The 14,396-nt window shown below is 42.0% G+C and overlaps 1 protein-coding gene across 1 annotated transcript in view; it reads left to right on the top strand.

The window, feature by feature from the left end:
- The first annotated feature begins 1,344 nt into the window (after positions 1-1,344).
- The window catches only part of SEPTIN4 (septin 4), a 50,056-nt gene continuing 37,004 nt past the window's right edge, over positions 1,345-14,396 (top strand). Inside the window, exons 1-3 of the mRNA XM_072646843.1 lie at positions 1,345-3,020; positions 3,601-3,645; positions 5,048-5,055. Coding sequence (XP_072502944.1) covers positions 1,448-3,020; positions 3,601-3,645; positions 5,048-5,055 — 1,626 coding nt within the window. The 5' untranslated portion in view covers positions 1,345-1,447. The remainder of the gene's footprint in view (positions 3,021-3,600; positions 3,646-5,047; positions 5,056-14,396) is intronic.

Below are 14,396 nucleotides of genomic sequence, written 5' to 3'. Positions count from 1 at the left end.
TGTGTATATTGACTATACATGCCCCTGAGGTCCACAGATTGCTCTTCAGTTTATTTAAATTATTGTTTTAACATAGGTATGGACTGGGCTATTAGGACTATTCCTTCTCAGACCCCATCATGGATGCTTAGGAGAGCCTACTTCTTTCCCATCTCTGGCTACTGGGCCAGAAGACCTCATGACTCAGGAGTTATTTACAAGAAGCTCCTGGGCTATTGACCTTTTCTCTTTCTGGCCCTGAGGACAACTTAGAGCTGGTCCTGAGCAGGTAATCAAACACAAGTGGCTCCCAATTGACTCTATTTCACATTTGTCTCCTCCTTTCATAATATTTATTCTGAGTTTGTTTTAAATGGACATAACTTTTAGACATTATGATGGACATAATGGTACCCATAGTAACATATATGTATAAATAGTAAATACACATATATGGGAGATGTAGAGTCAAAAAAGGTTGGAGACTACCCTTCTAGAACTCAGAACCAATAAAGTCCTCCTCATCTAGATGTTTTCCTGAGGCTTGGCTTGTTTAGGCAGCCAAACTAGCCAAAGGGCATAATCTCCCATACTCATTGCTCACTTAATTAGTGTGACAGCATTTCTTGGACTTTTGGAAATTAGAGTCATCATGTGTCTGGTGGCTATTCCTTCTACAGGATGGTCAAATCATCTGGGAAGGTTCACCAAGTACTCACCTGTACCTATGGCCACATACATTATTAAAACTTTCTGAAAAGTAAAAATAAAATAAAATCCACCCCATAGGTCTAAACTGGTGGTAGAATAGGACAGACTAGGCTTTAGGAGCTATGATTAAGGAATCACCCATGTAGAAACTCTCCTATCAGGAAATCCTCTGTAACTTAACCTGGGGCCACTAAGGTTAAATGAACTGTCTGGGGTCACATAGCCAGGATGTTTCAGACACACATGACTTGTACCCAAATCTTTCTGATTCTACTACATTTTCATTCCTGCTGGCTTTCATTCCTCAAAAAGCAGGTTTAATGAGTGTTTTTTGGTTTTGTAGACTTGACCCTATTAGGGGCCCTTGGCTTCCTTCTTGTGCAGAAGTATCCAAGAGAATTCCTAGCATTTGATTATTTGGGGAGGAAAGGGAAAATCTGAAGTCTTCACACTCCAACAAGAAGATTCAGATTTGCAGAGAACCTCTCTATGTCGTTGGTGGAAAATATCAAAGGCAGCCCCCTCCTCTAACCCTTCAATTCTCTTTTCAACTTTGAGGTTCTTCTCCATCATAAAACGAGTTGCACACTTGGAGATTTCACTAGAAAGCTCCCTCCTTTGTGACATCACTAGGAAGAGAGGTAGCTAAGGGAACCGATGATTGAGCCTCTCTGGAAACAACAGTCAAGATCAGCAGCTCTTAAAACTGGGAGTAAAGATTCACATGCAGCAGGGCCCCTAATCCAGAAAGTGAAACATGGGCTCTACCCAGAAAGGCTCCATGTCTCAGACAGCCAAAATGACTAAAGTCCCGCTTAAAGTTTCTGCTCCTATGCAGCGAGGGCTCGAGGTCAACCATAGTGTGAGTGCCCATCGAGGCCCTTCTGCCAGCCACAGAGGTGCAGATTTGTCCCAGAGCGTTTCCCCCCAACGTGGAATGGAAAGCCGTCAAACTGCTGCCTCCCAAAGAGGGGCAGATGCCTCTCGATCTGCTTCCCCCCAGTATGGGCTTGATTTCTCTCGAACTTCCTCTCCCCAAGGGAATGAATCTGGTTCTCACAGCCAAGGCCATTTAAAGGCTGAAGCAACCCGTCATGGCTCACCTCAACGTAAACATGACCACATCTCAGTTTCCCATGGGAACTTGCTTGCCCCGCCAGGGAGAGCACAGATGAAATCTGATGGTACTTCTCATGGTGGCACACACAGGACCCAAAGTCCACCAGCACAGGATCAAATACACAAAAATGTGGCTGCCCCAGGGCAAGAGAGCCATTGGAATGTACTTCCCTCAGATGCCAAAACTACTTCCAGGGCACCATCCTCAAGTCAAAAGCAATCGGCTACTGCATCGAGCTCTCAATGGGATGTGGAACCACCGCCCTCCAAGGTTACAAACCCCCAAGGGGTCCGAAGCCCTCGAAGGCGTTCAATTAACCCGAAGGATGAATACACTCAGACTGATATAAAAAAAAGTGTGGTCTATTCTGAGGGTAAAACTGTCTTGAGGAAACCACCCTCCTCAGATACAACCCATACTGCTCTGGAGACCAAACCAACCCCAAGAATGTCTGTGCAAGAATCTCAGGCAGGTGCCCGAAGCACAATCCATACAGAAACTAAGGGATCCCACAGAAACTTGGGGTCTTTAGAAGTAGAGTCAGCTGTTAAGGTTTCATTCCGTAAGGATGCTGATCACCCACAAAAAATCATAGGCCGATCAGAAGTTGAGACAGTCCAAAGGCAGTTTCCATCCCCTACCAGGGTTGCACTGACACAGGAGGCAGAGGCAGCTATCAAGAGCTCTACTCGTCCTGGGCGTGAGTCACGCCGGGTCACCATTTTAACAGAGTCAGATTCATCTTCTACATATCCTTGCCAGCAAACAAGCGAACCTTTCCAAAAACCTTCTTCTGTTAAGCCACCATGTTCTGAAATCCCAATGAAGGTTGCTACTGTTACAGAGCCAGAATTGATCCCTCGTCCTTTACCACCCAGGTCCTTACCAAAGTATGGTCCTGAGTCTTCATGGTGGATCTTATTCCACCCAGAACCTCCTGAACCTCCAAAGCAAGAAACAATCTTATCACAGTCAGAACATAGGGCATCTCATCTAGACCTTTTCATGTCCCATTTAGAGATAGCCTCAGCTTACTGTGAAGAGTTAATCATACAGAGTGAGAAGGCAACTTCTCCTGAACCACAATCTCCAAGTAAGCCTTCAAGTAGAGTGTCATCAAGGGATTTGCTGAAGTCTGCTTTGCAGCCCTTGGAATCACCTGAGTGCCTGGAGGATGGAACCATTCAAAGGTTTAGTGCTTTCTTCCTGGGTATGTTTTGAAGAAGTCTGCCTAGGTACAGTCCCACTTAAGTGAGATGGGACACTGATGGGTGGGAGTAGACAACAGTGGGCTGCCTTCCTTCTTCCAAGGCTATCAGTACTAGTCTTGTGCAAGCATGAGCACCCAGTCACTCTTGTGACCTCTTTGGATTGGATCAGAGTTGGCTAAGAAAAAAGCCAATTTCTTCCAAGGGTACTGGCTCCACCTTCTTCCCTCTTTTCCTCTGGGCCCAGAGGAAATACCCAGTGATTTAAGATACTGGGTGTGATCTTAAAATGTGGTTTCCAGAGTTAGGACTGAGCTGGGGTAGGCTGAGGGTATTAGAGAGAATCAGGTCTTCCAAATGGATGCAATTGAAGATAAGATGGAAAAGCCAAGGAGGTGAGGCTTGATGTATTAAAATGGAAGAATATGGATGAGTCCTCTCAAATGTAGTTACCTTCCTTTGTGTATCTTTGGTGGATAAAGGTAACACTTGGACAAGTAAAGGGGACTGGAATGGTGGTGGGGCTTACCATCTGGTGCTGCAAGAAAAGCAATGATTTTTTGTTTTTTCTGTTGTTTTCAGATGTTACCGATGAGATGCTTAATCGGGTCATCTGGTGGTTGAAAGGTTTGTGTTTTCGCCCCATTTATGTCATTTGGAAGTGGGGGTGATGATGGGTGTGGGAGGAGTGATTGGTTTACCAGCTTCCACTGGGACATTCCACATTCTCTGAATGTGACTTACTATTTCAGTGAGCCATTTAAAGTATAATAAGGTGGCTCCTATGTGTTGAGATATGACAGTTCCCCTACCTACCTGCCATGATGACCCAAATCTAATCCAAGGCTTTTTATCCTTAAAATGAAGTGAATCTTTTGAGGGAAAACATAGTTTGGTATGGTGGAAAAAGTACTGGATATGGAGTCAGGGAGCTTGGATTGGAATCCCATTCTGCTATTTCTTGTATGTGTGGCCTTGGGCAAGTCATTTCTCTTCTTTGGGTCTCAGGTTCATCATTTGTAAAATGGGAAGGGGTGGGATTAGACAAAGTACTCTAATATTTCCTGCAACCTTTAACCTACTTATTTAACACATTTGAAGAGGTTATTAGTCGACCTTCAGCTACAGGGAGGAAACAACTTGGTTCTGAAGCATGTAGAGGACTAGCCTCAGTCCCCTTCCCTCTTCTTCCAGATATGTGGATATTGGGAGTTCTATAAGGAGAGGTATAATGGTTACATTATCTATAAGATACTTAGCCATAACCTCCACCTTGATTTGTGGCCATCCAGAGAATATTGCATTCCTTCTTCTTGGACCCTGCCTCTCTCTAGCTCTGCGTGCTCTCATTGACTCATAGATGTAGACAGAGCTGCAAAAGACCTCTCAGGTTATCTAGTCTAACCTATCATTGTTTTCCAGAAGAAGAAACTTGAGGTTCAAGGAGGCTAAGAGACTTGCTTAAGGTCATATAGGCAAAAATGGTAAAATCTTTATTTGAACTTGGATCCTCTGCATATCCTACATTTTTTTTGCCATTGTATCATGCTGTCTCTAGCTTGGACTTAAGTGGTAAATCCAGGTGACCCCACTTGTTGCTAATATAACCTTCTGAACTTTCTGTGACCTGGAATATAGGTGTTTGCCCAATAAATAGAATGAAAACGAAAAGTTCTAGTTAGAGAGCCTTGAATGAGAAGGAATCTTGAAAATTTCCCCTTTAACCCTGTACCTCCTCTCCACAGTAAATTCAAGGGGTTGCAGAAGAAAGGGACCAGGTTCTCTTAGAAGATGCATAAAAATATCACTGAAGAGCATCTTTCTCTCCAGCAGGAGAAAAGTTCCTCTGAGGGCCACCTAAATTAGGATAAGAATTGGACATGAGCTCTATTGCTAGGTAGTCAAGGTTTATACAGCATTATAAGTGAAATTCTATTTCCCCTCTGCCTTTTTTTTTGTCCACCGGCTGTTTGAATTCCCTTTGTGGCCCTTGGGAACCGTCCATCTTCTAAACTCTCCATTTTGACAGATGATGAGGTAAGAGATCACCTGGAATGCTCTTAGTCTTGGCCTTCTTTCTGTCACATCATCTACCCCTTCCTACCTTCCCTTGCTCCTTCCTTTGGTCTCTCAATTGGTGTAGAAGTGGGTTGTATAAGAGGTCTGCCCAGTTCTCCTAAGGTAAAAAAATTAGTCACCCCAGATGTAAGGAGTGATGTCTCACTTGACAGAGAACTGAATTGAGGGGTAGATAGATAGATAAAAGCATTTATTAAGTGTGTACCAGGCACTCTGCTAAGTTGGGGAGGTTTAAAAAATAGCAAACAAAACAGTCCTTATCTCTCAAAAAGCTTACGTTTTAATGGGGGAAGACCATTTATAAAGGGGAACTGGAAATCAAGGGAAGAAGGTACAAAGTGAGGGAAACCTTCTGGGAGAAGAAGTCAGGAGAGGGAATGGAGTTGGTGGTGAAGTGAGTATAGCTGGGGCCACACATAAAATAGTGGTCTGGTATAGGGACTCAACCATCAGGAGATCAGGGCCTCAGGGTGAAGGCATTTCCAGGATGGGTGGACTGCTGGTGAGAAGGTACAGAGGTAGAGTAAAGTAAGTATGGATTATGTGAGGGGTCTCCCCCATTCTCCTAAGGTAGAGGGTAGTTGCCTCAGATAAAAGTCATGGAAAGTAATCTTGAGCAGAAGGGAAACAGGGAAAGTTGAGACCTTGTTGAGACCTTTAGGCTTTGCTCCAACGTCTCTTTGGAAGAGTCCTGGCTTGACTCTCTCTCTCCTTTAGCTAGTAAAACCCTACAATGAAATCTTTTTCCTGAGTTGTACCTTGGCAACCTGGGGCAACTCTATAACACTTTGAATGAGAGTTATTTATGAGAGTTCTACAAATGAGGAGACTTGATCAGTTTTAACATATCTCCATCCCCACATTTGGTGGCAAAACCCTTTTCCAAATGGGTGGTATATCAGTGTCTATACTAAGGAGGGGAAAATCCGAAGGAGAAAATCCAAATAAATGGAATTTCTCAAAGGATATTCTATGTAACTGACTGAGGCCTCATTAGCCTTGGGGTAGAAGGGATGGTGTGGCCTTCTAAGTCTGCATTCTGGTAGGGATGGTGATATGGCCACTTCAGATATGGCTTTCTAGTTTTCCCCTTGTTTTCAGTAAAAGTACTATGTCTGACATACATGAGCTTACTCAGTCAATAGGTATTTATTAATCACTTACTATGTATTTAGCACTGTATTAAATGCTAGAGTAACAAAGACAGATAAAAAATATGGTCCCTGCCTTCAAGATATTCATCTCTTAATGGAAAAATATGCAAATAAATCTGTACATACGAGGTATATGCACAGTGTAAGTGGAAAGTAATTTCAGAGGGAAAATTCTATTTAAAATGTAAAGGGATCAGAAAGGCTTATAGAAGGTAGGATTTGATTTTAGTCTTAGAGGAGGCCAGGAGAGCCAGGAGGTAGGAGAAAGATACATAGTAAGAAGATAGAGTATTAGGGATGCTCTCTTGCTCTTGAGGGGCTTTAGAATAATGAGTAGTGGGGAATCAGTGATTTATCTGTTATATCTATTCCCAGACCTATTCTTTTGAATTTTTGAGTGTTATAATTGGGTAATGGGTAAAGGATAGAAAAAGAAAAAAAGTAGGGTGAGAATCTGACATCCCAGGGATGACTTTGGATATGTTCTCATAGAGATAGAATGTAACTTTTCATGACCTTAGCTACATTTCTGAGAAACTCTCCCTTACAGAGGTGGTTATGAGCTCATCCAAAGAACAAAAGTGTCAAAGTTTGTTGGAGGTCTGAATATCTGATTTAACTCTCAACGCTCTTGTTATTTGTTATTGTTGTTCATTCATTTCAGTTATGTCCCATGGGGATCCCATTTGCGGTTTTCTTGGCAAAGATACTGGAGTGGTTTGCCATTTCCTTCTCCAGTTCATTTTACAGATGAAGAAACTGAGGCCAACAGGGTTAAGTGACCTGCCTAGGGTCATACATTTATTAAGTGTTTGAGACCAGATTTGAACTCAGAAAGATGAATCTTCCTGACTCCAGGCCCAGTGCTCTCTGCACTACGGTGCCACCTAGTTGTCCCAAAAGGAACTTTATAATCTCTCTAGCTATCTAGTTTAATCTCCTCATTTTAACGAGAAAATCCGAGGAATTAAGCAAGTAGCCCAAGAGGGTGTGTTAGCAACCACACTAGCACACAGGGTAGGCTACTAGCACAGGTTCTTTGATCTGCTTTTCTTTTCTTTTTTTTTTTTAATTTATTTATTTAACTTTTAACATTCATTTACACAAAATTTTGGGTTCCAAATTTTCTCCCCCCTTGTCCCCTCCCCCCACCCCAAAACACCTAGCATTCCAATTACCCCCATCACCAATCTGCTCTCTCCTCTATCATCCCTCCCTCCCCTTGTCTCCATGTTCTTTTTTGTCCTGTAGGGCCAAATAACTTTCTATACCCCTTTACCTGTATTTCTTATTTCCTAGTGGCAAGAATAGTACTCGACAGTACTAAAACTTTGAGTTCCAACTTCTTTTCCTCCCTCCCTCCCCACCCCCTCCTTTTGGAAGGCAAGCAATTCAATATAGGCCAAATCTGTGTAGTTTTGCAAATGACTTCCATAATACTCATGTCGTATAAGACTAACTATATTTCCCTCCATCCTATCCTGTCCCCCATTACTTCTATTCTCTCTTTTGATCCTGTCCCTTCCCATGAGTGTCGACCTCAAATTGCTCCCTCCTCCCCTTGCCCTCCCTTCCTTCATCCCCCTACTCTGCTTATCCCCTTATCCCCCACTTTCCTGTATTGTAAGATAGGTTTTCGTACCAAAATGAGTATGCATTTTATTCCTTCCTTTAGTGGAATGTGATGAGAGTAAACTTCATGTTTTTCTCTCACCTCCCCTCTTTATCCCTCCTCTAATAAGTCTTTTGCTTGCCTCTTTTATGAGAGATAATTTGCCCCATTCCTTTTCTCCCTTTCTCCTCCCATATATTTCTCTCTCACTGCTTGATTTCATTTTTTTAAGATATGATCCCATCCTCTTCAATTCACTCTGTGCACTCTGTGTGTGTGTGTGTGTGTGTGTGTGTGTGTGTGTATGTAATCCCACCAACTACCCAGATACTGAATAGTTTCAAGAGTTACAAATATTGTCTTTCCTTTTAGGAATGTAAACAGTTCAACTTTTATAAGTCCCTTATGATTTCTCTTTGCTGTTTACCTTTTCATGCTTCTCTTCATTCTTGTGTTTGAAAGTCAAATTTTCTTTTCAGCTCTGGTCTTTTCATCAAGAATGCCTGAAAGTCCTCTATTTCATTGAAAGACCAATTTTTCCCCTGAAGTATTATACTAGTTTTGCTGGGTAGGTGATTCTTGGTTTTAGTCCAAGTTCCTTTGACTTCTGGAATATCCTATTCCACGCCCTTCAATCCCTTAATGTAGAAGCTGCTAGACCTTGTGTTATCCTGATTGTATTTCCACAATACTTGAATTGTTTCTTTCTAGCTGCTTGCAATATTTTCTCCTTGACCTGGGAACTCTGGAATTTGGCCACAATGTTCCTAGGAGTTTGTCTTTTTGGATCTCTTTCAGGCAGTGTTCTGTGGATTCCTTGAAGACTAATTTTGCCCTCTGGTTCTAGAATCTCAGGGCAGTTTTCCTTGATAATTTCATGAAAGATGATGTTTAGGCTCTTTTTTTGATCATGGCTTTCAGGTAGTCCCATAATTTTTAAATTGTCTCTCCTGGATCTATTTTCCAGGTCAGTTGTTTTTCCAGTGAGATATTTCACATTATCTTCCATTTTTTCATTCTTTTGGTTTTGTTTTGTGATTTCTTGGTTTCTCATAAAGTCATTGGCCTCCATCTGTTCCATTTTAATTTTGAAAGAACTATTTTCTTCAGTGAGCTTTTGAACCTCCTTTTCTATTTGGCTAATTCTACTTTTGAAAGCATTCTTCTCCTCATTGGCTTTTTGAAGCTCTTTTGCCAATTGAGTTAGCCTATTTTTCAAGGTGTTATTTTCTTCAGCATTTTTTTGGGTCTCCTTTAGCAGGGTGTTTACTTGTTTTTCATTCTTCACTTGCATGTCTCTCATTGCTCTTCCCAGTTTTTCCTCCACCTCTCTAACTTGATTTTCAAAATCCTTTTTGAGCTCTTCCATGGCCTGAGCCCATTGAGTGGTCTGGGATACAGAAGCCTTGACTTTTATGTCTTTCCCTGATGGTAAGCCTTGTTCTTCCTCATCAGAAAGGAATGGAGGAAATACCTGTTCACCAAGAAAGTAACCTTCTATAGTCTTATTTTTTCCCCTTTTCTGGGCATTTTCCCAGCCAGTGACTTGCCTTCTGAATATTCACTTCACACCACTTGTCCTCCAGATCCTCCCAGCCAGCGCTTGGGGTCTGAGATTCAAATGCTGCTTCCCAGCCTCAGGGCTTTTGGCGGGGGCAGGGCTGCTATTCAGTGTGAGATTAAGTTCAGGTGCTCAGGTGGGGGCAGGGCCGCCTCTCGGGCTCAGTTCCCTCGGGGTTTATGCAGAGACCTTCAACAATGGATCCGAGCTCCTGCCTGCTTGGGGAGCCCTGGTCCACCCCGCCTCCGCTGCTGCCTCCCTCGGGGGCCTGAGCCACGGGGGCACCCCACTCCCCCTTCGACCCACCAAAGAGACCCTCTCACCGACCCTCGCCACCTGTGGGTGGAGGGACCTGCTCGGCTGCTGGAGACTCTGTCCCCGAAGCCCACTTGGATCTGCTCCTCTTGGTGCCGCGCAGCTGAGGCAGGGCTGTGCTCGGCTCCGGGTCCGCAGCGCGAAGGACCTTTTGCGAGAGGTTTTCAGGCTCTCTGGAACAGAAATCTCCTCAGCTCCATTGTTCTGTGGCTTCTACTGCTCCAGAATTTGTTGGCAGTTCTTTTTTTACAGATATTTTATGGGCTGTGGGATTGGAGCTAGCGTATGTGCATTTGTCTACTCTGCCATCTTGGCTCCGCCCCCCTTGATCTGCTTTTCTTAAAAAAAAGACAACCTTAAAGGGGTCAACAGTCTTACTTTAATTAGAGAAACATAGAAAAAAGTGAGTATAGAAAATACAAGTAGAGAAATTAGCACAGAAATTCAATAGACAGGACTACAACTGTCTGAACAAAGTAATACAACCACCTACATACACCCCCAGACCAGGAGGGCACCAACATCTGAGTCGTCAGAGGACTCTTAACACGCAGCTACTCAGAAGCCTGTACAGGGAATCAAAAGTTCCTTCTCATGAGTGAGCCCCCAAAGCAAAATGACAACCTTCCAGAATATATAACAAAGACTCAGCCCCTAATTGCTAGAAGGCACAAAATCTATGTGAATCAGCATAGCTGTGAATTATCAGGGTTCAAAGGAGATTAATCCTTCAGATGTTTACAACTTAGCCTGAGCCTAGGAAACTGAACTCCAGGAAAAAAAAGAACAACAACAACAAAATCCCAATTTGCTTTCACTTACAGAAGAGTGGGCTTCAAAAGAGGGCTTTGCCTCCAAAACCAGTATCTTTTCTATTGAATCACATTGATTCCTATAGAGGGAGAAGGGAGACAGTGGGGACAGGAAGGTGAGTTAGGAAACTATTTCAGTCATCTAGAATGAGAGGTGATGAGACCCAGAACTAGGCTAGTGGCTGGGGAAATGGAAAGGAGAGTCCACTAGAGAGCAATTCGAGAAATAGAATGGTTAGGTTTTCACATCTGATTGGAGGGTGAGGATGGGAGAGTTAGGAAGGGAAGGGGAAGAGCTGTAATGACTCCTACTTTGGTGACACTTAAAGGTTTACCAGGCAGATAATGTCTTCACAATAGCCACCATATCATGAAGGTAGAACAAATATTATTATCCTATTGTATAGAAGAGAAAACTGAGCTTCTCAGAGGTTAGGTGATTCAGCAGAGTTTCCATTACTAGTAAGTTTTATGGAGGGAGCTCTTTCTTGACTCATTCTGTCTGGCATGATAGTCACTATGCCCCAGATTTCTAAAATGCATGGTGATACCTCTGACAAACAGAAGTAGAAAAGTCAGAAGGAAAAAGAGAGGTTTTTTTTAAAGAAAGATAAAAAAGCTTAATTGGGACATGTGGCCTTTGAGGGGCAAGTAGATTTGTCCTTGAGTTTATACCTCATTGGAGAGATAACAGCATATGAAACATTTAAATAATATTAAGATACAATCTACAGTCAAGTGCTTGTGAGAGGGAGAGACAATAAGTGATTGGGGGAATAATTTCCTCCCTCAGAAGTATAAGCGTTTCAGTTAAAGAAGTAAGTACCATCAGTGACCCCTTGATGTAGGTCACCACTTGCTGATGGAGGTAGAAGAAAGGGTTATTTATTTCCTGCATTTTATACACAGGGTGTCCCAAAAGTCTTAGTGCCATTTAAAGCTGTTAAATCAAAGACTTTTAGAAGATACCTTGTATGATGTTTTTCCTGGAGCAGAGGCTTTATTCTGTTGTATACCCCTCTTCTCCCACCCTCTACTCATTTTGTTTTGGAAGTTAAAAACACAAAAACAACAGCAGGAAGGCTCCTTCCTAAAATAACTCCTAGCCTATCTCAATAATTATAATTCTTCTGCTTTGCTCAGCTGCAGAGTCTGCCCAGGAACAGGGAGGAGAATTCTCACAGGCAGCTGTGTCTCTGGGTTACCTCTTGCATCCAGGAATCATAGTTATCATATAGGTGGTCCCAGTACCCTCTTCATAAAAAAGGGTCCCACTTTCAGCATCAGAGGCAGAAAGCTGGGCTTACAGAGCTCTCTGGGTGACTCAACAGCAACATTTGGGACTCTGGTTTATGTTTGGGGGCTACCCTCTCCTCAGACCCCCATTCAGATTAGAGGGCTATGCATGGGTCAGTCATAGTGTATTTTCCTCTGGGCCTTGGTCGTCTTTTCTGTGAACACCTGAGTAATTTTCAGATGGAAATTCAAGCATTCTTTACTGCATGATAGAGGTCCTCCCTAACCTCTCTACCCCCCACCTCATTTCCCAGAAAAAAGCAACACATTCTCAGAATTTCAACTTCTAGTACTTTTTGACCCTTGGTTAAGGACACTGGGAATAGCTCTGACCCCTCATCCTTACTTAAGGGGAAACTGCCTCCTCCTAGTACCTGAAGGGATTTCTTACCTAACTCCCCACCCTCTTCTGCTATGTCCTTAGCCTGTTCTTAGAGCAAGATACCAGTAACTAACTGGAATCTCCCCAGAGGATAGTTCACTCAGATCAAGGGAAACACATTCCTGATTATTAGTATTATTTTGCTCAGATCATAGGACCATAGATCTAGTTCAACACCTTCATTTGACAGAGGAAGAAACTGAGGCCAAGCACTTTTAAGAGATTCAACAAGAAGGCCCTAGTTGGCCTGTGTTCTTACAGAGCTCTGGCATTTCTTGAAACAGAATGGCTTTTGACCTAATTTGGTTTAGGAGGCTAGAGAGTCAGATGAATGAGACAGCTATGGCTTAGGGGTTATTTGCCTAGTAGGCTTGATAACTCTACTAGTGGCCTTTCTATCTGCAAGTAGAAGATACAGCTTCACTCCTTTATGACTATGAGGAAGCAGAGAAGGTATCTTCCTTTCAGAAGATTTGATGGCACCCAACTCAGCTAGTGCCAGAATATTCGCCTGTGTATGTGTGTGTGTGGGGAGGAAGGTTAGCTTCAAGAGAGGAAGAGATGATTGGTGTCAGCATCCTCTCTGAGAGCTAAATTACCAGCAAAGCTCAACCAGGATGTGGCCGAGAAGGAAAAACCAGGGCCTAGCTGGAACTCAGATCTGTTGTGAATCTTCCCTGAGACATTAATTGAATGACAGAGATACAGAATGTCAGAGGTAGAAATGACCTTAGGGACCATCAAATCCAATCACTTTACTATACAAATGTTTGGAATTGGTAGTGGTGGAATGGAGCCAAGATGGCGGAATAGAAGAAGGAATTCATCTGAACTCTCCCAAATTCTTTGCCAAAAAACTTTAAAATAAAGCCTGATATAGAATTCTGGAGTGGCAAAGCCAATAAAAAGTTGGGGTGAAAGAATTTTCTAGTCCAGGACAACTTAGGAGGTCAGCAGGAAAGGTCTGACACACCAGGGTGGTAGTCAGGCCTAGAGCAGAACACAAGCTAGACCATAGCAACCAGCAGTATCAAAAATGAAAAAGGTAAATTCCCCTCCAGTAAGATGAAATTAAAGAAATTATTGGAAGCTATCTTGCTCAATTGTATGCTAATCTAATAATCTTAGTGAAATGGATGAATATTTACGAATATATAAAATACCCATATTAACAGAAGAAGAAATAGAATACTAAAATAGCCCCATCTTAGAAAAAGAACTTGATCAAGTCATAATTGAGCTCACTAAGAAAAAATCTCAAGGACCAGATGGATTCACAAATGAGTTCTACCAAATATTCAAAGAACAATTAATTCCAATGCTATATAAGCTATTTAGAAAAACAGGCAAAATAGTCCCACCAAGTTCCTTTTATGACACAAATATGGTGGATTAGATACTTAAACCAGGAAGGGAAAAAACAGAGAAAGGAAACCGTAGATTCATTTCCCTAATTCTATACAAAAATATTAAATAGAGTACTAGCAAGGAGATTGTCACAAATATCATACATAATGACCAAGTGGGATTTATACGAGGAATGCAGAACTGGTTCAGTATTAGGAAAACTATCAGCATAATTGACCCACAAAACCAATAAAAATATGATTATCTCAATAGATGCAGAAAAAGCTTTTGATGAAATACAACATCCATTCCTATCAAAAACACTAGAAAGCATAGGAATAAATGGAACTTTCCTTAAAATGATAAGTAGTATCTATCTAAAACCATTAGCCAGCATTATCTGTAATGGGAATAAGCTAGAAGCCTTCCCACTAAGATCAGGGGTGAAGCTAGGATGTCCATTATTCAATATATTATTCAATATTATACTAGAAATGCTAGCTATAGCAATAAGAAGAAAAAGAAATTGAAGGAATTAGAATAGGCTATGAGGAAACAAAACTACAGTCTTTGCAGATGATATGATGATATACTTAGAGACCCCTAGAGTTAAAAAAACCAGTTGACACAAATAACGCCTTTAGCAAAGTTGCAGTATATAAAATAAACCCTTAAATCTTCAGTATTTCTATATATTACCAATGAAGTCCAACAGAAGAGATAGAAAGAGAAATTGCACTTAAAATAATTGCAGATAATATAAAATACTTAGGAGTCTGCCTGCCAAGACAAATTCAGGAACTACATGAACACAACTAGA

This window comes from Notamacropus eugenii, chromosome 2, assembly GCF_028372415.1.
Source record: "Notamacropus eugenii isolate mMacEug1 chromosome 2, mMacEug1.pri_v2, whole genome shotgun sequence".
Lineage (NCBI taxonomy): Eukaryota > Metazoa > Chordata > Mammalia > Diprotodontia > Macropodidae > Notamacropus > Notamacropus eugenii.
This window is presented reverse-complemented; position numbering and strand designations above follow the sequence as displayed.